General features: G+C 46.3%; 1 protein-coding gene across 7 annotated transcripts in view; it reads left to right on the top strand.

The window, feature by feature from the left end:
* Window positions 1-26,547, top strand: part of LOC106580148 (cotranscriptional regulator FAM172A homolog) — a 199,266-nt gene that overhangs the window by 123,731 nt on the left and 48,988 nt on the right. For 5 of the 7 annotated variants that reach the window (XM_014160887.2, XM_014160885.2, XM_014160886.2 and 2 more), the window contains exons 9-10: window positions 3,632-3,748; window positions 9,518-9,602. In XM_014160887.2, coding sequence (XP_014016362.1) covers window positions 3,632-3,748; window positions 9,518-9,602 — 202 coding nt within the window. Of the gene's footprint in view, window positions 1-3,631; window positions 3,749-9,517; window positions 9,603-20,713; window positions 20,786-26,547 lie in introns of all 7 variants that reach the window. The other 2 variants (XM_014160888.2, XM_014160890.2) reach the window with 2 other exon arrangements.

Raw genomic sequence — 26,547 nt, 5'->3', positions numbered from 1 at the left:
CATACATTTTTTGTATCCACAAGGTCGTCTGACTCTGGGGAAGTAGACAAAGGGATTCATTGCCAAAACCCAAAGCATCCCTTTATGCGAAAAAGTACATTTTGTGTTCACTACGTCATCAAGCACTGATTTTTGTCAGTTTGGTGGAAGCGCACCACTGGTGGAATTTTAGAATATTTGCGTGATAGGTTTCCATCCAATTGGCGAAAGATTATCTATCTACACTGACAATCCAACACACACACACACACACACACACACACACACACACACACACACACACACACACACACACTCACAGTGACACACTTACACACATCACATAGGCTGCTGCTACTCTGTATATTATATATCCTGATTGTTTAGTCACTTTTACCCCTGCCCACATGTTCAAACTGTATTACCTCAATTACCTCAACTACCTCCTTCCCTGCACATTGACTTGGTACTGGTACTCCTTGTATATAGCCTCGTTAGTATTTCTATTGTGTTACTACACCTGTTGTATTTGGCGCCTGTGACCAATAAAATTGGATTTGATCTAGTGACTCCCAACTAAATTTACTGAGCTTGAGCCGTTTTGACAAAAACAATGGATATGTTGCCCTAAGAGTTGTGCAATTTAGTAGAATCTTATTCAAAATGTTTAACAACAGTAATGGCTGCCAAATGTACTTCCACCCAGTATTAACTCTGGGGTCTGTAGGGATACGCACTCAAGACATCGTCGTTTTTTTAAATATATTTCATTCATTTGATTTCCTTTCGTAATCTTTCTTTCACTTTGAAATGTGAAGTAGGTTTTATACATGGCTAAGAAAAAAATGAAATGTAATTCATTTGTGGACATCATTTTTAGACAGTTAAATGTGAAGACGGCAAGGGTGTGTGGACTTCCACTAGGCACTGTAACTGCTAGCCTAGCTATGGGCCATAGGCTAGCCCACCCAAGCATTGAACAGCTTCCTTGCTCACCGTTTAGGCTAGATATACCCTAAGCCCTATCTCTATGTGTATGACAATAGTATGTTGCTAACCACACTCCTGAGGCTTGGTTAGCCCTTAACCACCAGTCTAACTAAGCACTTAGCCCCAGCATGTATAGCATAGGACTTGTTTTTACCATTTCTACTGTTGTTTTACAGTTTTTTTCTCTTGAAGTACCGTGTGAACATGAGAGAGTTGAAGAGTCTGATAGATCTCCCTGTCTGGCCAGTGTCTCTCTCTTTCTCTCTCTCTTTCTCTCTCTCTTTCTCTCTCTCTCTTTCTCTCTCTCTCTCTTTCTCTCTCTCTCTTTCTCTCTCTCTCTCTCTCTTTCTCTCTCTCTTTCTCTCTCTCTCTTTCTCTCTCTCTCTCTCTCTCTCTCTCTCTCTCTCTCTCTCTCAAAATGCGTAGGCATCAGACAACCTCTGGTTCTCTCTCGCACATAAGGAGGTGATAAACTGTATTATTGGGCTGTTGTTAAGCTGACTATGGTGTGTCTTCTAGCCACTTCTCTCAGCTAAGAACGACACCTAAATGCACAGGTTGGGTGTTGATTTAGATGCAGTGGGATTTCCCATTCATATCATTGTAGATGTGCTACTTAGAGTTGCAAAGGGCTACCAGTTCTCACAGTCTCACTTCAGAATTTGACGTTCATCCATGCTTCGCAAACATCAAATGTATAAGTTGTTCCAAACGTCAAATTTCAAAGTCTTTAAGGCCTTAACTCCAAATGGTTAAGTTAAGGTTTGGGATAGGCTTAAAACAAAAATATCGGAAACAACTTTCTACCGCTAGATTCGAACTTGCGCTGTTACCTTCAAGTAGGGAACCTAACAGTGTTCACTGTTGCACCCAGTGGCCGGTTTCCACCAATACTGACGTGTGTCACGGGTGACCTGGCTGGCAAAGGGCAAGTTGTCTTAAATATTTTGGCACCAAACTGGTGGCAGTTGTGAAAAAAGTAAATGGGTGGGAGAGTTCATTGAAAATAATGCCTTTGTTGATTAGATGATTTTTTTTCATTCATTTGGCAATTTTCTCTTGAACCATACGGTCTATCTACTAGAAACTCATGGACAAAATAGACACAGATATAAGAAATTCACTTTTTAAAAGTTATTCAAATATAAATTACCAAAATGACAGAAGATTCTGGTTATAGGGTAGCTTCGCAACCCTATACACACTTTATTTGAATATGTCTGCTTTAAGAGTTGAAGAAATATGAGCACGAATACAGAGTCAGAGGTATGCTCTCTCTCTCTCTCTCTCTCTCTCTCTCTTTCTCTCTCTTTCTCTCTCTCTGGAAAAGTGTAGAGTCACAGGCAGTTCTGTGGAGCCCGGTGTTTTGACTGTGTTGGTAAAGTCATGTGCTTCGTGTTTTCCATGGGCACGGCACTGTCCCCAGTCTCCTGGCCTCTTGGAGAACCCTATACTCAGGGATTAGCCCTTTTGGCTAGCACTAGAACAAATGGCCCTTGACTGACACCTCCAGTTTTAAAAGGTTGACTTTGCTGCTCCCTCGGGCCCTGTTCTGCCAGAGGAAAGATTTGCAAGCTTTTTGTGTGTGTGCACGTGTGTGTGTGTGTATGTCGTCTGTGTGTATGTGTGAACTAGCTTAAATGTGAGAATGTGTATCTGCTTCTGCAAGTGCATGCTCCTATCTGTGTATGTGTGCGTGAGTGTTCGTGCTCCGTGTGTGTGTGTGTGTGTGTGTGTGTAAACGTGCTGTCTCTATACACTCTCACTTTAATTCCACTGGCCTACCAGGATTTATTCAAATACAGCCCACAGTCACTTTGATGTACAGCCAGCCGCAGCTGTAGGCAGCTGGACTAAATACACCCGGTTAAAGCGATTGTTAACCTATTGTTACCAGCCCTGTTCTCTATTCTTCCCGGCTTGATCTTAAGGGAACCTGTTGAAGGTGGTTGTGTGTGGCTACTACTACTCCTGTGGGTGGAGGGGCTATTGTAGTATGCCGTGGTATATAACGAGCCCTTTGTGAGACATTTTCCTTCCGAAGCTGACATTCAGGAGGGAATAGGTCGGCGAGTGCGGACGACTGTGATATTAGAATGGGACAGGATTTTTTTGTGGGGTGGGGGGGTGGGGGACTTTCACATGTATGTGACAAGGACACAGAGGATTGTGGATACGGACCCACGTCTGTGTACTGGTACCACCTACAATCACTTCTGAGCAGGTCACTAATAATGAATTGGGCCTGTGTTCCACTACTAGGACCGTAATCTCTGTTAGTAAAATCTAGCGTAATTTGGTCAGCAAATGCAAAGTCTCCATCCTCACAAAACTAAACTCAGCCAAAGAGTCATTGATACTGTTACTATTGATACACTACTGTTCCAACACTGCCAGGTACATCGACAGGGTGGGCAGCACCAAGGTGCTTGAAGCTCGCTTCTCTGAAGTGTTAATCTCTCTCTCTCTCTCTCTCTCTCTCTCTCTCTCTCTCTCTCTCTCTCTCTCTCTCTCTCTCTCTCTCTCTCTCTCTCTCTCTCTCTCTCTCTCTCTCATTGTCTCTCTTTCCTTCTCTCTCCCTCTCTCTCTCCCCTTCTCTCATTATCTCTCTTTCTCCCTGTCTCTCTTTCCTTCTCCTTCCCTCTCTCTCTCTCCCTCTCAGTTGATTCAGAGAGAGGCTCAGGTGAAGAACAGGGTGTGTGCCGTGGCGATGACCGACTCAATCCACAACATCTGGCACCAGGACGCCAGCAAGAGCATCCAGGAGTGGCTGCAGCAGGTGAGATGACACACACACACCAATGGGAAATCTACCTAATGCACCCTCACTTTCAGTGGCTGGACCACAGTGAAAACAAGAGGCAATGTGTAGCCTCAATCCTTCCATTATTCTTAGATTCCCTATTTCCTACAACCAAATACATAATAATGATTTGCTAGGAGAGAGCAAACCAGAGCACAGGCTACTGTCACGTCACATGTCCAGCTACAAGCCAATAGTTTGCTTGTTTTCCCTGAATCTCTCCAGCCCCCACCCCCACCCTCCTGGTCTTTCTTCTTTGTGCAGGACGGATGTCAATGAATAAGCCAGACGGTTGGCCTTCTCCAGTCTGTCTGTGTCTGTGTTTGCGTGGGTCGCTTCATTTTCGCTCTCGCCCTTTCTGGCGTGACCTCTGCGCCGTAGACAGCACCTGGGCTCACTCAGTATGCACATACAGATGAGAGACACAGCCACCGCCAGAACTACAGGGGAGCCAAAGATGCAAATGTCACACCCCCGCGCACGCACTTACGCACCCACACACACACACACACACACACACACACACACACACACACACACACACACACCTCACCATCACACTGGCCAGTTCATCGCATATGTTACCTTTTTCTGAATCCTCTTTTTTCTTCTTCTTAATATTCTGTCTTTCTTCCTGTCTTTTTTTCTGTGTGTATGTGTGTGTGTGTGTTTTGGTGCGTATGTGTCCCTTAGTTGAGTGTTGGTCGGAAGTTTCGGTCTTCAAGGTTGAGTTGTCCTTCTTGCTAGATTTCCTCTTTCTGATTCATTTGGAGGAATGGCAGAGACGGCGCATAATTGGACCTTTAAGTGGTTTCTATTTGCGATGATTACCCAGAACAATAAATCTCTCATAACTTTCTAGCTCTAGCCCCCATGTAGGAGAGAGAGGAGAGAATTCACTCTCTTTTCGTTAACCCTTACCGCTCCTTCCAGAACTCTGACAGGTAAACACGTGGGCCTGCTTAAACAAAGGGCTTCCGCTTAGAAAGGGCAGGTGGACTAGCATGTAACTACTGAATCAGTTGGGCTTGCAGGCTGAGACGCGCGCACACATGGCCGCTCTCTCAGACAGACCGCATGCTGCCCGAGTGGTGTCTGGGAAGCTGCTGGTTTAACAACAAAGGTCAGTGTGGGGTTTTGATTCAGTCCTAAGTGTAATTGCTCCTAGTAATTAAAGAAGAGGCTGTGGCCCTTCCATCTACAGTAGTCAGTCACTGAGAGCCAGGCCACAGTCTCTTTGTGTTTCTGTTGGAAGTGCCGCTCCTCCGTGTTTTTCTCCTCTCTCTCCTGGTGTTCGACTCGGCATGATCGCGCACACACACACACACACAGACACACACACCCTGCAGGGCCTCTGTGGTGGCTATACCTCAATCAGGTGACCTTACAATACAGCAAGATCCCAAACATATCTCTATCTCTCGCTCTCGCACACACACACAGACACACACACACACACACACACGTCCTCTATATTTATATCTGGAGCATTATTCAGGTTCAGTGGCAGCTCCCCCCAGTGTAGCGCCGTCTGGGCTGCCCTCCCAGCAATTGTGTGTGTGTGTGTTGGTGTGTGTGTGCGTGTTAGAGCAGCACCCCTGGCGGCGTGGCGCTCCGCTCCTGTCGGACAGTGGTAATTCCCTCCCCCTGGGGGTCATGGGGTTAGGGATGAGGGGAAGGGAGAGAGGAGCAGAGAGAGGGATTTAGAGATCAGCGCGTGCTGGGACAGGCGACATAGAGCTAATGGGTCAGACGACGGGCAGATGACGTCACACAGCAGAGAGAGGTAGAGAGAGCGCTCGATAGAAGCCTTCAATTATAGTGTGCCCACAGAGGCGGAGAGAAAAGGGGGCAGGGAGGGAGGGAGGGAGGGAGGGAGGGAGGGAGGGAGGGAGGGAGGGAGGGAGGGAGGGAGGGAGGGAGGGAGGGAGGGAGGGAGGGAAAGCTCAAATAGAGAAAAACAAGAGGACATCTTTCTAGGAAGGACAGTTGGGAAGGGGAATGCAGGGAGAGGTAGGGAGATGTAGCGCTGGACAGAGATAGATGGGGAACAGAGAGAACAGGACAGAGAGAGAGGTGGATGGTGTCCCCCTGGCAGCCTGTCACAGCCCAAGGTGACTCCTGTCACTGTGGTGGCCACGTACGCACGCAAAGCACAGCCATGAATAAACTGTCGTAATCCACTGAGATTACACACACAGTAGTGGGAGCTGGCCCACAGGGAGGGAGGTAGAGCAAAAGAGAAAGGGAGGGTCACAGGCACTAAAGTGATGTCAGAGTAGGGGCGATTGGGGGGGCCTGAGACGTTTTGAAGTGTCCGTCTGCGTGATGGGTTACGGAGTCGGGAGGGGAAGGTGGTAGAATGGACGTGGCGGACAACGCGTGGTCATGTTGATCCAGGATCAGTTGTGTGTGTTTGTGCATGCGTTAAGGTGGGCGGGGAACCTACGGGCTTTGATATTGTCAGCTCTTCCTCCAGCCGTATTGTAGGCTACTGGTCTCAGCACTGTTAGCCATGTCTTAGATGCTGGAGCAGCAGTGTTAGGTAGACACACACACGTACGCATACACACACACACACACACACACACACACACACACACACAGCAGCAACACGTGTTTGTCCTGGTAAAGCGGCCTAGTCAGTAAGCGAGATGGGAGGCAGGTTTTACTGCAGGCTGTGGCCCAGAGCAGGTGGCTTATTATAGGCCTGATAGGGAGGCTGAGGAGTGTCGCACAGGTAGGATCTATTTTCGCCGGGACACCTGTCTGCCGTTTACTCTCTCAAAGCATTATAGTGCACCATTACGAGCGCTGTTAGCATCCCGCTAAGCCCCAGCCGCCACCGGCTTCCGCCGCACGGCCCCAAAGGGATTGTGGGACTCTGGGACTCGGGATCCAGATGTTTCAGATGAATAATGAAGACGGGACTGAATGAGTTCATTTGTAAAACGCTGCAGCGTGCGTGTGCGCGCGCGCGTGTGGGCGCGCGTGCCAGCTTCTTCCCTGTTCCGTTCCTTTTAAAATGCAAACACACACAGTACAGCCACACAGAGAGAGAAAGTTGAGCACGTTTCTCTCACACATTAACTTACAGGATGTAAATCAGTGTTGTTGTATCCCTGCGAGGTTCCATCTGCCACTGACTATATTACATGCTGCTTGCTCTGGATGTTGACTCTGGCTCGTATCGTCTTTCATTTGACACGTATTCCCCCTTTCAAACCCTACCTGGAGCGGGGCACAAACATACACCCGCGCACACACACACACACACACACACACACACACACCAGGGTGACCTGTTTATGTTCGTGGCGTCTCACTCAGTTCAGCGGTGCCATTGATCGGCGCCCCGGCTTGAAGCAATGAGAATAATCATGTCTGAGAGAGATTCCGATGTGCCTTCCTTTTGTCAACTTCCCATCCTCTAATCCCATGCAGCGGGTTAGCCTTTCTCTGACAGTTGCTCTCGCTGCTCCCTCAACGCTGGGGTTTGCCTTGGCAAACCTATTGAAACGCCGGCCCCTGCTCCTCCATTGGCGGGGAGCGGGAGGGCTGTCTTTGAAATGGCTCCCCTCGCTCACAGCGCAGCACAGCTGACGTCTTCTTCTTCCAGACGGAATGAATTAGGGAGATACAATGAGACACTTGATGTACCAGTCAGGGAGCCCTAGCTGCCTGCCTGCGTGCCTGCCTGCCTGCCTGCCTGCCTGCCTGCCTGCCTGCCTGCCTGCCTGCCTGCCTGCCTCCCTGCCTGCCTCCCTGCCTCCCTGCCTCCCTGCCTGCCTGCCTCCCTGCCTGCCTCCCTGCCCGCCTCCCTGCCTCCCTGCCTCCCTGCCTGCCTGCCTGCCTGCCTGCCTGCCTGCCTGCCTGCACTCCCTCCAAAGAGCACAACTAGGGCAAAGCTCGGCATCTAAAAATACAACAATGCACGCCTGTTTTCCAAGATGGCACACACACACACACACACACACACACAGCCCTTCTATCTTCCCCACACTGCTCACTCCTAGCACACTCGATTGACAGGATGAAGGGAAGGAGAAGAACTCCAATGCTGTGACATGGAGGATTTGCTAACATTCCCTTGTTTAGTTGTGTTTGTTTGATAGGTTGGAACGTGGATGTGTGCTGACACTTATAGCTACATCCTTTTCTCTCCATACTTCCTCATCAGGTACATTTGTGTATTTGTTAATAATTCTCCCGCAGACATGAATAAGGTGGATTGATTCGGACTACTTGTGCGTTACGGAAGTTCCTCGAACTGACAGACCCTCCATTGAATTTACATTGAGTTGTTCAAAATAACTCTCTCACACATGATTTTACCTCCATACCTCACAGCACCACAAATGAGATCATCGTGTGTGTGTGTGTGTGTGTGTGTGTGTGTGTGTGTGTGTGTGTGTGTGTGTGTGTGTGTGTGTGTGTGTGTGTGTGTGTGTGTGTGTGTGTGTGTGTGTGTGTGTGTGTGTGTGTGTGTGTGTGAATCCTCTCCTAAAGTCGCTGAAGTTGTTGTCATAGAGAAAAAGCTGAAAATAGAGTGTTGTAGGCTGCAGCTGCAGAAGATGCGTACGGTAGTATATCAATCTGAAAGGGGCCTGCCCCGGATGTGTCGAAGACAACGGAGAGAAAACGAAGGGCCGACCGAGTGGGGTGGCCTCTTCACCACATTCGTCTCAATCTTGCAGAAGTACGCATGCACACACGGTCTCTTTCTTTCTCACTCTGTCTCTCACACACATACTCACTGTCTCTCTCTCTCTCGCTCTCTTTCTCGCTCTTACACCCCCGGGAGTGTCCAGATGACGCAGGTGGGTGACCCCTGGGTGGGGGGTGGCTTGTGACAGGCCAGCGGAGGTGTGATGTGACCCGGGGTTCTATCATGCCTCCAGACAGGGTAGGGATGTGTGGGGGTGCTGGCCTCCCAGCCAGCCCCTCTGTCAGGCAGAATCAGGGCCTTGGGAGAGTGGGGTCGCTGGGGTTGGGTGAGGAGGGTAGGGGTGGCCATAGACGGGATTCAAGGATGAGGTGGGGGCGAGCTGCAGAGCTCTGTAGGTGAGACCCCCCCCCCCACCCACCCCACCAAACACACAAACACACACTCCCTCACACATAGCACTGTAACGGCTGTCAGGAGGGTTGGGGCGAAAGTAAACAAGTGTAGATAAGCAGTGATTCAGAAAGAGGCCAGCTGCACACAGCCTAATCTCTTTTACATTTCTGTTTCTTCTGTTTAACTTTTATCTTATCTCAGGAACGTCTTCTCCATGCATTCCTGCTCTTCATCCCCCCCCCCTCTCTGCCTCCCTCCTCCAAGCCCACGACAGCGTCCCATCAAACCCTACATACCACACTGCACCATCAACAGACCGGACAAAAGCCACACACGGATTCATCAAACACACATGCACGCACCACACACACACAGACACACATACACACTTTTTTTGAAGTGGTATGTCAAGCACATTGTGGTGTAGGCTTGATATGTACTGTACTGTAAAAAGCAGCATTTCACCTGAGGAAAGGTCAAGACAGGGTAAGACTCCAAGTGTAAGACTGTGGACTGGCGGCTGAGGGGAGGGGGGGTTGTGGGTGGGCTTGAGGGGTTATGGGTCACCAGGCTGCGTAGACACCCCCCCCCCAACACACCACCACAAACAATATAAAATCTGTCTGAGCAATGTGTCACAGGGCGTTTAATTGCTTGTTCCTGTCTCCCCCCCTCCCCCACAGCATTGCCGTAACTGGGTGTCAAGCCCCGAGCCCCTGGACACACCGGTGGAGCCCATGCTATCAGACTGTCCTCGCGTCTCTGCAGGTAGCGTGTGTGACTGTGGATTCAACACTCCTTACACCTTTCATCTCTCTCTCGCTCTCATTTTCTCTCTCTCGCTTTAATCTTTTCATGTGGTGTTTTGCTCCATTTCTCTCTGGCCTCTCTGTGGATGGTTTGTAGTGATGATGTCACAGCCAGAGAATTTGCCCTTAATTCAGGATTAGGCCTGTAATCCGTAATCCCGAAACACGATGATAAAGATGGACCATGCTGATGGGGCCTCGACAACTGCCCTTACTTTAAATGGAACGTTTGAGTGAGTGAGTGAGTGTGAGTGTGCATGTACATTCATGTCACTCGACGACTACCCTAACGGTGGTCATGTGGGCTTATTGTGACTACCCTCTCCTCGCTTGTCTGATGGCGTCATGATCGATGTATAGGTCGACATACATGGTTTTCCATGGAGCCATGCCTCCCGTCGTTATCTGATCTGCCGGGGTCAAAACATCATGGTTACACACGGTGGAGAGGACAGTGGGTGGCCTGTGAATAAACTGGTGACTCGTCTCCAAGAAATGTCTGCTCTATGTTAACACCACGCATCACTAGCTAAGTTACCATGTAATATATTAACAGTCTATATGTCGATCAGGTTGTTTATACTCATTTATACCACGGGTGGGTCTAATCCTGAATGCTAATTTGGTTCAAACTGCATTCCATCCGGTGTCTATCCCACGAGTTACCACCGGCTATATACATTATAATGCTATGTACTCCTACAAAGCCACTGTTACTTACTCAGAGGACTTAAATAGGCACTGTTCAAAAGTGTTTTCCTCTTTGGTAAGTCACAAACCCTGAACGTGCCTATGCTACTGCATAAACTTTACACCGTCAGGTTCTGCTGCTATATGGGGCAGTTATCAGGCTCGTCTTATCCCAGGCACATTTGATTGACCATTGGTCTTAATGACTTTTACATCGGCGATAGTGAGAGAAAGTGGACGATAAGTCGTGTCCAGCTCAGCAAGTCTTTGGAGTCTGGACTCTGGTCTCATGTCAAAGGTTGATTTGGTTGTCTTTGTGTCCTTGGCGGCACCGCCACTGCGCCGCCACTCACGAGAGAGCGGCCAGAGGTGACAAAGGTTGAGGGAAGGATGACAAAAGTACCATGACCCAGAATTTCTGCGGAGAACGCTTCTCAATTCATCCCTCTGTCCCTCCCTCCCTCCCTCCCATCCGTGTCTGTCCTTGTACGTCGGAGACGCGCACACACTCCCACCACACCAAGAGCTAACTGCACTAGTCTGAAGTCAGGCGAGCTTTAGGCTACTGGACGGCTATGGAAAATGGCGCCTGATCAGACAGACACTCAGACGTCTGAAGGCAAACCAAAGCATGCCATTGGCTGTCCGTCAGATGTGGGGTTTGAGTGGCAGTCGGCAGTGAGGATGGAGTCAGTGGCGGCACTGAAGGACGAGTTTCCCATTCTTTCCCTCCCTCCCTCCCTCCGACCAGCTATCTCACTCCCTCTCTCCCTGTGCGGTAGTGGTTATAGCGTAGGGGTTATCCATGCTGGTTGGTGTTTGGCAGATGGACATGGTGACGTGGAGACAGGCCTGTCTGGCTATTGCTGCTAATCATCTGTGAAAACAACACTGGTACCAGCATGGCAATGCCCCACTTATGGGCTGGAGGGAGGGAAGGAGGGATGGAGGGGTAGTTTTGTAACGTGGGGGGGGGGTCCGCTAACATCTCTGTTTATTGTTTTTAACGTGATAAAACCTGGACCGTTTCCCTGCTCGCCTGGCTAGCTTTTCTCCCACCCCTCTCTTTTTCATTTTCATTCCCTCTTTCAAAGGAATCTTCCCCTAGAAGGTCACTGCTCCGGCGCTGGCAGCGGCCTGAGAGATTGGCAGAATTTTATCAGTTAGGAGCACGCTGAACACTGCCTAAATATGCAGATAAAGTGGAACAAATCTCCTGCTGGAAAGCCTCCCTGTGTGCTGTGCTGGGGGGGGGACAGGATTTGGAGGATGGCCGGGGTTGGGGAGGGGGGGCTGGGGCTGGGGCCTTCCCAGGGTCTGACACACCAAGGCTGGGCTGCAGTCACAGTGCAGATAGCCAGGAGAGAGAGAAAGAATGGCAGGGATGGGCAGGCCCACTCGAGAGTCGGGCTTAGAGGCACACAACAGTGACAATCGCAAGGTGACTTGTGTGGCTTGTGTGGCTCTAGGAGAAATGTGTGTAGCTGCTGCCTGGCCATACACTCCCCTGCGTATTTATTTGGACAGTGAAGCTAAAACTTTTATATACTCGAGCGTTTTGGATTTGAGATCAAATGTTTCATATGAGGAGACAGTACATTCATACATACATTAACCATTTAGAGATGAAAGCACTTTGTGTAGCTCGTCCCCCCATTTGGAGGTGTCATAAGTATTTGGACAAATTCACTCGTGTATTAAAGTAGTAAAAAGTTTATGCCTCTAACTTTCTCACTGTTTAGATAGGGGAGTGTACGTCTGGTTCTGCCTGTGTGAGTGGGTCGATAGAATTGTAAACACAGCAGTCCGACCAATTCCACCAGGTCTGCTATAGGGCAATTCCACGCCAGTGGGAGAGTAAAATATTGTTGGTATCTCAGATAGTACTGGTAATTCTCACATACAAACTTGTTTGAAAAGCTTTTTTAGACCTTATGTTCCATGTTGAACAAATGAATTTGTCAATTTGTATTTCAGAATCTAGACATACTACATATGTTCGAGCACACTATAAGGACTATAATGACACCAAGATGTCTGTATCATGTACGATTCATGGATCATAGGGTCTTATATACAATTAAAGTCGGAAGTTTACATACACCTTAGCCTAATACATTTAAACTCAGTTTTTCACAATTCCTGACATTTTAATCCTAGTAAAAATTAGTTAGGATCACCACTTTATTTTAAGAAAGTGAAATGTCAGAATAATAGTAGAGAGAATGATTTATTTCAGCTTTTATTTCTTCCATCACATTCCCAGTGGGCCAGAAGTTTACATACACTCAATTAGTATTTGGTAGCACTGCCTTTAAATTGTTTAACTTGGGTCAAATGTTTCGGGTAGCCTTCCACAAGCTTCCCACAATAACTTGGGTGAATTTTGGCCCATTCCTCCTGACAGAGCTGGTGTAACTGAGTCAGGTTTGTAGGCCTCCTTGCTCGCACACGCTTTTTCAGTTCTGCCCACACATTTTCTATAGGATTAAGGTCAGGGCTTTGTGATGGCCACTCTAATACCTTGACTTTGTTGTCCTTAAGCCATTTTGCCACAACTTTGGAATTATGCTTGTGGTCATTGTCCATTTGGAAGACCCATTTGCAACCAAGCTTTAACTTCCTGACTGATGTCTTGAGATGTTGTTTCAATATATCCACATAATTTTCCATCCTCATGATACCATCTATTTTGTGAAGTGCACCAGTCCCTCCTGCAGCAAAGCACCCCCACAACATGATGCTGCCACCCCCGTGCTTCACGGTTGGGATGGTGTTCTTCGGCTTGCAAGCTTCCCCCTTTTTCCTCCAAACATAACGATGGTCATTATGGCCAAACAGTTCTATTTTTGTTTCATCAGACCAGAGGACATTTCTCCAAAAAGTACAATCTTTGTCTCCATGTGCAGTTGCAAACCGTAGTCTGGCTTTTTTTATGGCAGTTTTGGAGCAGTGGCTTCTTCCTTGCTGAGCGGCCTGTCAGGTTATGTCGATATTAGACTCGTTTTACTGTGGATATAGATACTTTTGTACCTGTTTCCTCCAGCATCTTCACAAGATCCTTTGCTGTTGTTCTGGGATTGATTTGCACTTTTCACACCAAAGTACGTTCATCTCTAGGAGAACGAACGCATCTCCTTCCTGAGCGGTATGACGGCTGCGTGGTCCCATGGTGTTTATACTTGCGTACTATTCTAGGTCTCAAATGGCCACTTTCATCATGATTTTCTCAAAAACGGTTTGAGATACAATTATAAAAAAACAACACGCTTCCTCCCAATGGAATTCCTATGTCAGAATTGCCAGAAAAATCTGAGATACCAAAAATATTTTTCCTCTCCTGCTGGCGTGGAATCACCCTACAGGCCTACTATCCATTCTACCTCCCTCTCTCTCCTACAGAGGTTGGGAGAGTGGAAACGATCAGTGTGCTCTCCCTCCTCTCTATTATGTACCTACTCCTTAGCGATTACTCATTGTTGAACCTGATTATGAATTACAAAGGCCCAGCGTAAACACTGATTAATGGCTAACAAAAGTACGTTAATGTGTACCTGAACTTTAATTACGTGTCCTGGTCCGTTACAAGGTTCTGAACACAGGCCCGTAATTAACCCTCATTGTGTTCATCAAGAAGAAGATGCTCCTTTTTGACGTACTGAAGGAGTTGTATATCTTTCTTTTTAAAAGCAGTTTTTTTATTTGATGTTTTGTTTTTCAATTAAGTAGCGAGACTGTATGCATTGATTGCTAGAACCAAGAGTGTAAAATAGAGAAATGAGAGCGAAGTCTGGTCCGTTTTACCTGAACTCAAGCTTTCCTAAAAGCCAGTCTGTGTAAAGAAACGGATGACGTGCATTGTGGGTCAGCTGTGTGTGTGTGTGTGTGTGTGTGTGTGTGTGTGTGTGTGTGTGTGTGTGTGTGTGTGTGTGTGTGTGTGTGTGTGTGTGTGTGTGTGTGTGTGTGTGTGTGTGTGCGTGGGTTGCGGTGGCCATGTTGCATGCTGGTTAGGTTGAACTGCAGTGTAAACCCTCGCCCTGATCCGGCATGTACTGCTGATCGTGAAACACCTCTTCTTGTCACCACCTCTACACTCCACCTACAGGTCCACGTCCGTCCGTCTGATGGATGTTTGTCTGCTGAGTTAAAACTGTCAGAGGAAACGCAGCCCGCCTCACCTCCTCTGTTTTCTCAGCTTGACTTTCTTTTTTTTTTTTTAGGGAGGGGGGGAATGTCTGCTGGCTTGTCGAAAGATCAAATGGAGAGAGGAAGGGCGTCTTTCTAGCTTGTTTGACTTTGCGGACGTTAGCGTAGCCTAGCGCTAGCGTCGCAGGAAATAGCTAGGGTAAACGTTGGTGAACCCGAGGTGAACTCTAACCCTGATCCTGATCCCGTCACGGGGCTCATCGCCGGGGCTAGCTATCGTCTGGATTTTACAGGTGCCAAGCTCTTTCAGCTGACACGCTTGTGGAAAACGCTGACCTGGCAGTGTCCTCCTCTCTGAGACCAGCATAAAAATTGATGTTTTTTTTAGATACGACTACAGACAGAGGTGACTGTGTCGGAGGAATATTATGGTGTTTGAGGAAGCTACTTTTTATTTGTGGAATGGTAGATACTGTCTATTGGTGGATTATTACAATAGATTGAAAAATATAGTGCAGTAGCTGGCAGCTGAGTATATAAGGGATTCTTAGGCATGAATGAGATGCTATGTCTATGTTCAGGGGAGACACTGGCTGCTGTAATCAGCATCTCCTCCCAGGCCTAACCAGCCTTTTATCTCTCCACATTCTGCACAGCCTTTCATGTTCCTCTTCCTCTGTACTAACACACGCCACCACTACACATATTGACACAAATCATTGTGCTGCTTGTGTCATGTATTGAATTTTTCTTACTCTCATGTCTAGGCTCAAATACTCCACCCTCCCACTTGCTCCCATGGTGGAGGGAATAAAAGTTTCATATAGTTTCATGTAGACACTTGTAATTTTGCAGGGGGGGGTTCCTTTGCTCTCTCCATTTCTCTCATTGTCATTTAGCAGACACTCCTATCCAGAGCGACTTACAGGAGCAAGGCTACCTCTCTCTCTCTCTCTCTCTCTCTCTCTCTCTCAGGATCAGAAGACATGGCCTTCATTTGTTATTCCTCTTTAAAATGGAGATGGGGCCTTAACGTGTTTGATCTGTGTGCTCCGGCGCAGACTGGCGGGCCCTGACCCACTTGGCAGCCTTATGTAATGAACCCCAAGTACACCATGCAGACAGGATCAGAGCGCTGGAGAGAGAGGAAAATAGTTCTATTCCTTCCCCCCTTTTGCTCTGTCTCTGAGTTTGTTGTGCCTCTGACGGGGTCATATTTATGGCGCCGAGTGAAAATTAGAGAGGCTGGTGTGGAGGGGAAGAGCTTCGGTAAGACAGTTGGAGCTGTACAGGAGATCTTACTTAGTCGTTGTCTTTGTTTCCCTTTTTTCAAGTTTCATTTGTCACATGCACAAGTACAGTGAAGTGCTTAACTTGCAAGCCCTTCCCAACAATGCGGTTTTCAATCCTTTTTGTACTGTATGGATTCTTTTGACGCCTGTTTTGGAGACATTGTGAGGGGGTGCAGGTTAAAGCGTCATCGTGGCATGACGCAGAGAGAAATAGAAAAACCTACATTTCCATACCGCCAGAAAATGAAAACTACACAACTCAAAGGTCTTGCGATTCCGCTGCATTTTGCGGTTCAATTGCATATTAACTCCTTTGACCCTGAATGAATAGGCTGACACAGGGTTGTAGGCCCCTGAACGTAAAGTTAGGGTGACAATATCAAAAAAAGAACCGCCTTGATACCGAAGGGAACATGGAGAGGAAGCTAATTCTTTAGGAGGGACCTATGCCAGACAGATTAAGTGCACTGTCATACCCTCCACACCTGTCTGGTAGACAATTGCTTGTGATTGTTTTGAAATGTCAGGTCAGTGGCCACGCTCTGGTAGACACCCCATTCCTCATCTCTCTCTCCTGCCCTGTTTCTCTACCTCAAAAGACGAGACTGGCTTCTCTGCCAACGGAGCAGGGACGATAGACGGGAGGTTGCTTTCTACCAAAGACCGGGTCACTTTGATCACTTTGAAAGGACTGTGTGTGTCTGTCGAATTTGATCTTGGTGTTCTCTGTCTCTGACGTGTGTCTGAAGTCAGATCAGAGGTAGAACATGTTGGACACCAAGTGCTACCAGTCGATAGACATGATTCTACCATGGCCTTGGAGAGGTCTGTCGGTTTCCTCAGTGAGAGGAATACAGCATCAATAGTAGTTTAATGGTAACATTCCAAGCTCATTGTTGCATCCCAAAATCAATAGGTTGACTGTATGTCTATATCGACTGTATGCACAGTATGTGGTTCTAAGTGTGTATAGCATGGCAGAGAATGACAGCTCAACTGTGTGATTCCGTTGAGAGTAGCATGGCTGGGAGTATTGGGTGGAATACTTGAGGAGACCAGTCTAGTCTACTGGTCCCAGTAGTGGTCTCTCGTGGCTCTGTCGAATTGATAATAAGCTGGTCAGGCTGACTTGGTAAAAGAGTGAAAACGTTGCAGCCCCCCCCAGGTGTCGCGTTGAAAACCGCCTCACCCAGCCTTTATGTCGTCTTTTGTGTTCCTGTTGCTCTCATCTTATCTCCGAGCCCTTTCTCTTATAACATCCCTTGCCTGTATCTCGCTCCGGCATTTTTTTTTATTTATTAGAAGTGTTATGGCAACTGGTTGCTAAGCAACACAGAAGGTCAGGTAAAGTTTTTATTTTTTTTTCTCCAAGAGTAGCAGAGCTCATCTATCTATTGGTTTGTGAATGTTGGAGGGTGATGCATTTAAATGCAACTTTTACGCAATATGTGTGTTAGCGTTACCCGTCAACTCTACCTGCGTTCCGCTCTTACTCACCTTTTTGGGTGTATTGTGGTCCTGTGTGGCTCAGTTGGTAGAGCATGACGCTTGCAATGCCAGGGGTTTTGTGGCTTTGATGCCCACAGGGGACACCCATGGCATATACAACATGGCATGCATAAAATAGTATTATTGTTATTATATTAGTGTGAATATTGGTTAGGAAGTATGGTGAGTATTGGGTGAATCCACGTATGAAGCCTTTTGAAACCTTTCTTTTCTCTAGATATTCTAACCAGGTTGGACAGATATTGCTATTTTCTCCATACTAATAGTCGTTTTGTTGAAAACATATTACATTTGACTTTCATACTTTTGTCATTTACTGAATAAAGATCTTGAAAGATAACTAGGTGATAGCAGACACAAACCAAGTTCTCCCAAGATGCGATCTCCTATCACATCCGTTTCATATGTCGTCATTAGAGGTTGATCATAGTCCTGCATAGATCTGACATTGTTGGTCTATTTCTATGATATTTATGCATGTGTGAGTGTAGCCTGTGTGTGCATGAACTGGGTAGTGATGAGATATTTAGAGCTGGCGGAAGCAGTAACAGAGTAATGATGGCTTCATATGAATGCTAAGCAGACGTAACATGTTACAGAAGCCCAGTGTATGGTATTGGCTCCCTGTTTCACCCTTGCACTAGGTAAACTGTACCCAGGAGCGCTTTCCTTCTTTTCCGCCGCTTCCCTCCTCACACACTCCGCCCGTCATCTCAAGGGGAGAAAAAGGAAAAGAGCCTGGCTGTGCATAAATCAAGGTTCAACAAGGTTCAATGAAACACTTATACAATTTGCTGCAATATAGTGGATTTTATAATCTCATTATCATCTTAGTGCCAGATTTGCCCATGAGGGCTGTGCCGTACTCGCTGTTATTAGCTTCTGAGATTTGTCCATTTGTCCTTCTGCTACCCAGTCCCTCAGCCAATCACAGTGCTTCAATCTCCAAGGCAACCCCCTCCTTTTTATTTGTTCGTCATTTCCCCTCCATACCTCCTGCTGCTTTATTTACGGGTATTTGGACGTGGGGGCTTTGCTACAGGCGAGCAGAATGCAATCCACTCTCTTACACGGAGTCTACGCTGCTTTCGTCTTGCCAAAGCTATAGGTGTTGTCGGTGTGGATGTGTTTCTTCCCGCTGTCTTCTCGAATGTTCTCCAAGGGTATTTCACTGTGTGAAAACAGCACGGTATTCAGTAAGGCATGTGTCCGGGTGTAAGTTGTCCCCTGGTTGAACTCTAGGTCTCCCCCCTAGTTGAGCCCACCATGCAGGTCAGAAGGGTGAGCACAGCACACGTACAGTATGCACCATGGCCAGATTCCCTCTGCCTATAGTGGGCTGCCAGGTCAAGCCTCTTAACTCACCATGTGGATGTCCTTCTCTCTCATCTGTAATTGTATAACGGTATATGCCATTTAGCAGGCGCTCTTATCCAAAGCTACTTAGTCATGCGTGCATACATCTCACGTCAACGCCCAGTCTAGGCGCTTACAGGCCAAGAGGAGATTAGTGCCCTGCGACATGGATCTTATTGGCCCGTAGCACATCCCGTAGAGTAGATGGGCTTTAGCCTCACGCCTTTAACCTAGAGGTGTCGCACAACTTGAATTGCGCGTGTGATTAGAGGGGGGGGGTCGATGGAATGTTGTGTTATGGTGTTATCTAATCTGTCTTAACCACCTTGTCTCTTCGTTTGGTGGCCGTGGTGTAGTTGTTGATGTACCGACTGAAACGAACGACTCCACATCTACGCTAGTCGAGATACGCTGCTGGTCACTCACAACAAGTGAATGGGTGTGAGCTTAGACAGCGGGAGGGAAGATGCGTGGGTCCCATGAGGTCCTCAGTCCCCCTCACGTTAAAGGGGGTTAACAGACGAACGTGTGAGCGGTGTGTGAACACGTGTGTTGGCCGGCAGAGGGTTAATCTGTGGAAGGCGGGCAAGCCGATTGTTTACACGACCAACCATGTGATCAGCGCCAGCTCCCACTAATGCCTTCAGACATTGATGCCGTCCCTTTACCGGTAGCATCAGCGTCTCCTCACATCACTGTAAATGGGGGAGGAGGATGAACCAGGGGGCTGTGAGGGTTTCTAGCAAGATATCTGCCCCTGTGTTGGGTGTTGCTGGATATAGTCCAGTTAGCTATCGTTAGCCCTGTTTAGCCTTGGTTAGCCCCATTCTCTGTGAGTGACTGGTTCTTTGTGGGGGGGGGGGTCTGATGGTTTTATCATTCCATCAGAACACACGTTTAGCATCTCTTTCCCTTTCCTGTCAGGGTCTCTGCCATGGTAAACAGCAGCACTGTCCCCATGGACTCCCTCTCCACAGGCCTCTCTTTCACAGGAGAAACACCTTGGTTTGTTTATATTATCCTCAATTCCTTTTTTCTTTCGTTGCCTTGTTCCCCTTCTCTGTCATTTTGTTTCATGACGCGCAGGTTATACGTTTGTTCACGAAGCCAATTCATTAGGTTTAGCTGCTAATGGGCCCCTTTAGTGTGACAGGGTTTGATAAGGCTGGGGGAGATGAGAGGAGAGGCTGTTTGCACAGAGGCCTGGCTAGACTAGAAAGACTGTCTGCTGGAGGCTGGATAATTACAGTGAAAGCAGAGCAGAGACGCACCAGTACAAAACACCCAGAGATCACTAATCAATGCATTAAAGACTGTGTTGTGTCAGCGTTTTGTTTGCGTTATGTTATTTTTGCTGATAGCATTTACCTTTTCCTGTTTAGTTAAAACACATATTTTGATATGTTGTGGCATTCTTCCCCCGTTCTCCTTTGTTTTCTTTTTCTACAATTAGGTTATAATGAAATGCACATTTAATGTGATTGTGAGGAAATAAAAAGAGAACAAACACAACAAGCTCTGAGAATATATTAGGAATGTACATAATTGCAGAGAGATGATTAGGGAAAAAAGCCTCCTTGAAGGTCCTTGAGTCGTAATCAGCCTCAAATTACAATATTTTTGTCTGAATTTTTCTTACTTATTTCTATAAATATGTAAACAGTGTTGACAGAGATTTGTGCGGCAGAGTTGTGTGAGTGTGCAGCGGTGACCTTGGACCATCCAGCGTACACTTCTGTGACAGATATAAATGTTATTAAGACGTATCTCCAGCAAGGGGGGGTGGCAAACAGCCCGTTATACCAGCGTGCTCGAGTATTAGGGAAATATTGCAATTAGAGGAGGATTTCCTCCAGCTAAAGCACCAAAGAGTAGCCTGGGTAATAAGCGCAGGGCTTGTTTGTGGCCTGGAAAGGTGTAATTCTAAACTGCTTTGAGAGTGCTGTGCTCATTGTGCCTGGGAGTAATGAGATAGGCTGCACTGATCCCTCTGTGATGCTATTACTTCTAATCTGCGCCCTCTCTTCCTCTCCTCCACCACTTTCTTCCCTCGCTCTCTCTGCACGGCCCTCGGCAGTCATCTGGCCTCCACATGGGCATCCCTGGTATTACCCCACATACTGAGGAATCAGGACAGGTACCACACCAGGTACCCCTCCCCCCATCACCCACCCACAGACCGTCATTAACACCAATGTCCTGACCCTCACCCCTAGATCGTAATTAACACCAATGTCCTGGACCCTCACCCCTAGATCGTAATTAACACCAATGTCCTGGACCCTCACCCCAGATCTTTATTAACACCAATGTCCTGGACCCTTACCCATAGATCATCATTAACACCAATGTCCTGGACCCTCACCCCAGATCTTTATTAAAACCGATGTCCTGGACTCTTACCCATAGATCATCATTAACACCGATGTCCTGGACTCTTACCCATAGATCATCATTAACACCAATGTCCTGGACCCTCACCCCTGATCGTAATTAACACCATTAACACCAATGTCCTGGAACATCACTGCAGATCTTCATATTAAAACCAATGTCCTGGACTCTTACCCATAGATCATCATTAACACCAATGTCCTGGAACCTCAACCCCACATCATCATTAAAACCATTAACACCAATGTTCTGGACCCTCAACACTCGATCATCATTAATACCATTAACACCAATGTCCTGGACCCTCAACACTCGATCATCATTAATACCATTAACACCAATGTCCTGGACCCTCAACCCTAGATCATCATTAATACCATTAACACCAATGTCCTGGACCCTCAACCCCAGGTCATCATTAATACCAATAACACAAAGGTCCTGGACCCTCAACCCTAGATCATCATTAATACCATTAACACCAATGTCCTGGACCCTCAACCCTAGATCATCATTAATACCATTAACACAAAGGTCCTGGACCCTCAACCCTAGATCATCATTAATACCATTAACACCAATGTCCTGGACCCTCAACCCTAGGTCATCATTAATACCAATAACACCAATGTCCTGGACCCTCAACCCTAGATCATCATTAATACCATTAACACCAATGTCCTGGACCCTCAACCCTAGATCATCATTAATACCATTAACACCAATGTCCTGGATCCGCCTGCTTGTTTATTTTTAACTAATGATTTAATAAAGAAGCTTTAGGCTTATTACTGTCACTCTTACTCTCACACTTGTTACTGACGCAACACACCCAGACGTGCACACTCCCTCACACCTATGCTGCTGCTAAATGATTATTGATTAGATTCATGACTATCATTACGCTGCTGGTCATTGATTATTGATTGCCATTACCATTAGTATCTATCTATGTATCCTGCTACTGGTCACTATGACTCTTGTTTACAAGAGTCATAGTGACCCCCCCAAATTACTATTATGGATCTGTTTGAAGAATAAAAAAAAGTTCATGAGCAAAGCAGCCTAGTCATAATCATGTTAGGTAAGTTGATTGCTATTCCTCTTCCCAGTCTACTCTCTTCTGATGCTGGTTGAAACCACGACATACGATTGATTAGCTGTGAAACAAGGCTGAACCACCTATAGTAGGAAGATTCAACGACAGGCTATTTAACAGGCAAAACTTTCATTTAACTGTGTGTATAGTTGTGTATATACAACAAAATAAAAGCTTATTTTGCTCAATTTTTGTGCACAAATTTGCTTACCTTCCTGTTAGTGAGCATAAATCTCTAAAACTGGAAACACTTATCTCCCTCACTAGCTTTAAGCACCAGCTGTCAGAGCAGCTCACAGATCACTGCACCTGTACATAGCCCATCTATAAATAGCCCAAACAACTACCTCTTCCCCTACTGTATTTATTTATTTTGCTCCTTTGCACCCCAGTATTTCTACTTTCCACACTCATCTACTGTCAAATCTACCATTCCAGTGTTTTAATTGCTATATTGTATTTACTTCGCCACCATGGCCTATTTATTGCCTTTACCTCCCTTATCGCACCTCATTTGCTCACATTGTATATAGACTTATTTTTCTACTGTATTATTGACTGTATGTTTGTTTTACTCCATGTGTAACTATGTGTTGTTATATGTGTTGAACTGCTTTGCTTTATCTTGGCCAGGTCGCAGTTGTAAATGAGAACTTGTTCTCAACTTGCCTACCTGGTTAAATAAAGGTGAAATAAAATAAAATAAAATCTCGTTTTCCAAGATAATCCATCCACCTGACAGGTGTGGCATATCAAGGAGCTGATTAAACAGCATGATCAATACAGAGGTGCACCTTGTGCTGGGGACAATAGAAGAACTCTCTGAAATGTGCAGTTTTGTCACTCAACACAATACCACAGATGTCTCAAGTTTTGAAGTAGGGTGCAATTGGCATGCTGACTGCAGGAATGTCCACTAGAGCTCTTGCCAGAGTATTTAATGTTAATTTCTCTAACATAAGCCACCTCCAATGTAGTTTTAGAGAATTTCGCAGTAGTCCAACCAGCCTCACAACCGCAGACCATGTGTAACCACGCCAGCCCAGGACTTCCACACCTGCGGGATTGTTGTCTGAGGAGGAGGGGTGGATTCTGAGGAGTATTTCTGTCTGTAATAAAACACTTTTGTGGGGAAAAACGTATTTCTGATTGGTTGGGCCTTGCTCCTCAGTGGGTGGGCCTGTGCCCTTCCAGGCCCACCCATGACTGTGCCCCTGACCAGTCATGTCAAATCAAAAATGAATTTATTTAAATTGACTGATTTCCTTCTATGATCTGTAAATCAGTAAAATCTTTGAAATTCTTGCATTTGCGTTTACATTTTTGTTCAGTATACAATGAGTGCACAAAACACTAAGAACACCTTCCTAATATTGACTTGCACCCTCTTCTGCCCTCAGAACAGCCTCACTTCGTCGGAGCATGGACTCTACAAGGTGTCAAGCATTCTACAGGGATGTTGGCCCATGTTGACTTCAATGCTTCCCACAGTTGTCAAGTTTGCTGGTGGACCATTCTTGATACACATGGGAAACTGTTGAGAGTGAAAAACCCAGCAGTGTTGCTGTTCTTGACACAAAACGGTGCACCTGGCACCTACTACCATACCCCGCTCTAAAGTACTTACATTCTGTGTGTTGCCCATTCACCCTCTGAATGGCACACATACACAATCCATGTCTCAATTGTCTGAAGTCTTAAGAGTCCTTCTTTAACCTGTCTCCTCCCCTTCATCTACACTGATTGAAGTGGATCTAACAAGTGACATTAATAAGGGATCATAGCTTTCACCTGGATTTACCTGTTCATTCTATGTCATGAAAATAATGTTTTGTATACTCGGTGTATATTACCATTAGTATATTGCCATAAGTATTTATATATTGCTGATACCAGTCACTTTTCAGCCCTGTTTACATGTACAGTTGAAGTCGGAAGTTTACATACACTTAGGTTGGAGTCATTAAAACTTGTTTTTCAACCACTCCACAAATGTCTTGTTAACAAACTATAGTTTTGGCAATCTACTTTGTGCATGACACAAATACTTTTCCAACAATTGTTTACAGACAGATTATTTAACTTATAATTCACTGTATGACAATTCCAGTGGGTCAGAAGTTTACATACACTAAGTTGACTGTGCCTTTAAACAGCTTGGAAAATTCCTGAAAATGATGTCATGGCTTTAGAAGCTTCTGATAGGCTAATTGACATAATTTGAGTCAATTGGAGGTGTACCTGTGGATGTATTTCAAGGCCTACCTTCAAACTCAGTGCCTCTTTGCTTGACATCATGGGAAAATCAAAAGAAATCAGCCAAGACCTCAGAAAACAATTGTAGACCTCCACAAGTCTGGTTCATCCTTGGGAGCAATTTCCAAACACCTGAAGCTACCACGTTCATCTGTACAAACAATAGTACGCAAGTATGAACACCATGGGACCACACAGCCGTCATACCGCTCAGGAAGGAGACGTGTTCTGTCTCCTAGAGATGAAAGTACTTTGGTGCGAAAAGTGCAAATCAATCCCAGAACAACAGCGAAGGATCTTGTGAAGATGCTGGAGGAAACAGGTACAAAAGCATCTATATCCACAGTAAAACGAGTCCTATATCGACATAACCTGAAAGGCTGCTCTTCAAGGAAGAAGCCACTGCTCCAAAACCTCCATTAAAAAAGCCAGACTACGGTTTGCAACTGCACATGGGGACAAAGATTGTACTTTTTGGAGAAATGTCCTCAGGTCTGATGAAACAAAAATAGAACTGTTTGGCCATAATGACCATCGTTATGTATGGATGAAAAACGGGGAGGCTTGCAAGCCGAAGAACACCATCCCAACCGTGAAACACAGGGGGGGCAGCATCTTGTTGTGGGTTGCTTTGCTGCAGGAGGGACTGGTGCACTTCACAAAATAGATGGCATCATGAGGGAGGAATATTATGTGGATATATTGAAGCAACATCTCAAGACATCAGTCAGGAAGTTAAAACTTGGTCGCAAATGGGTCTTCCAAATGGACAATGACCCCCACGCATACTTCCAAAGTTGTGGCAAAATGGCTTAAGGACAACAAAGTCAAGGTATTGGAGTGGCCATCAAAAAGCCCTGACTTCAATCCTATAGAAAATGTGTGGGCAGAACTGAAAAGGTGTGTTTGAGCAAGGAGGCCTACAAACCTGACTCAGTTACACCAGCTCTGTCAGGAGGAATAGGCCAAAATTAATTGTGGGAAGCTTGTGGAAGTCTACCTGAAACGTTTGACCCAAGTTAACCAATTTAAAGGCAATGCTACCAAATACTAATTGAGTGTATGTTAACTTCTGACCCACTGGGAATGTGATGAAAGAAATAAAAGCTGAAATAAATCATTCTCTTCACTATTATTCTGACATTTCACAGTCTTAAAATAAAGTGGTGATCCTAACTGACCTAAGACAGGGAATTTTTACTAGGATTAAATGTCAGGAATTGTGAAAAACTGAGTTTAAATGTATTAGGCTAAGGTGTATGTAAACTTCCGACTTCAACTGTATATCCTACCACCAGTCATGTTTTACGTATAAACCCACCTCTACCACTCCAGTACTCCTGCACATTGAATAAGGTACTGGCACTGACCTGTATATACTTGCGTTTTCGGGTTTCTTCCAACTTTATCTTACTTCTTGTGGGTTTTATTCTATTTTCTATTATTATCGATATTATTATTAATATTACTATAACTACGTTGTTGGGAAAGATCTATCAAGTTAAGAATTTCACTGTACTGTTTGTATCCTGTGCACGTGGCGAATAAACGTTGAAACTTAAAACTTTTAATCTAAGTCCTAATGGCCATGGGATCTGCATAGTACTTCCTAGAAGCAGAAGGAAGGTATGTGGGAAATCTCTTTTACCCCTTCTATCTGTCCAAGGTGTGCCCTTGTTTCTCCCAGGGGCCTTCTCTGTGTCACCTGTCATAGTGGGTTGTGTTGAGAAGTGAGAGTCCTGGTGTGCCTGTCTGTCCCAGCTGTGAGGAATGCTCCACTCCCACTGGTCTGATTTGAGTGACCCACTGACTGCCCCCCTCATTACTAACTACTGAGCCAGCGGAAAACCACGCCTGTCCTGCCATGGGCTCACCTCCTATCTAATCAACACGCATGGGCGGCTGTCCACACACACTCACACTCACACACACACACACATACACATACACACACACACAAGCAGAGCTGTCTCTCTCTTCCCTTATGAGATGTGTGTGGCCAGGCCAGGGGCGAGGGCCTTAGGCCAAGTAGTGTACGTGTGTATCAGGTACCAGAGATTTACAGTAGAGGGAGAAGAGTGGAGGGGAGGGAAGATTTGGGCTGCAGTCTTCTGACTCGGATGGCAACCTTCCCCTCAGTCACCTGACCGTAGGCCTAGCCC

This window comes from Salmo salar, chromosome ssa20 (genome assembly GCF_905237065.1).
Source record: "Salmo salar chromosome ssa20, Ssal_v3.1, whole genome shotgun sequence".
In the NCBI taxonomy this organism is placed as follows: Eukaryota; Metazoa; Chordata; class Actinopteri; order Salmoniformes; family Salmonidae; genus Salmo; species Salmo salar.
Note: the sequence above shows the minus strand (reverse complement) of the source record. Positions and strands in the feature narration are given on the sequence as shown.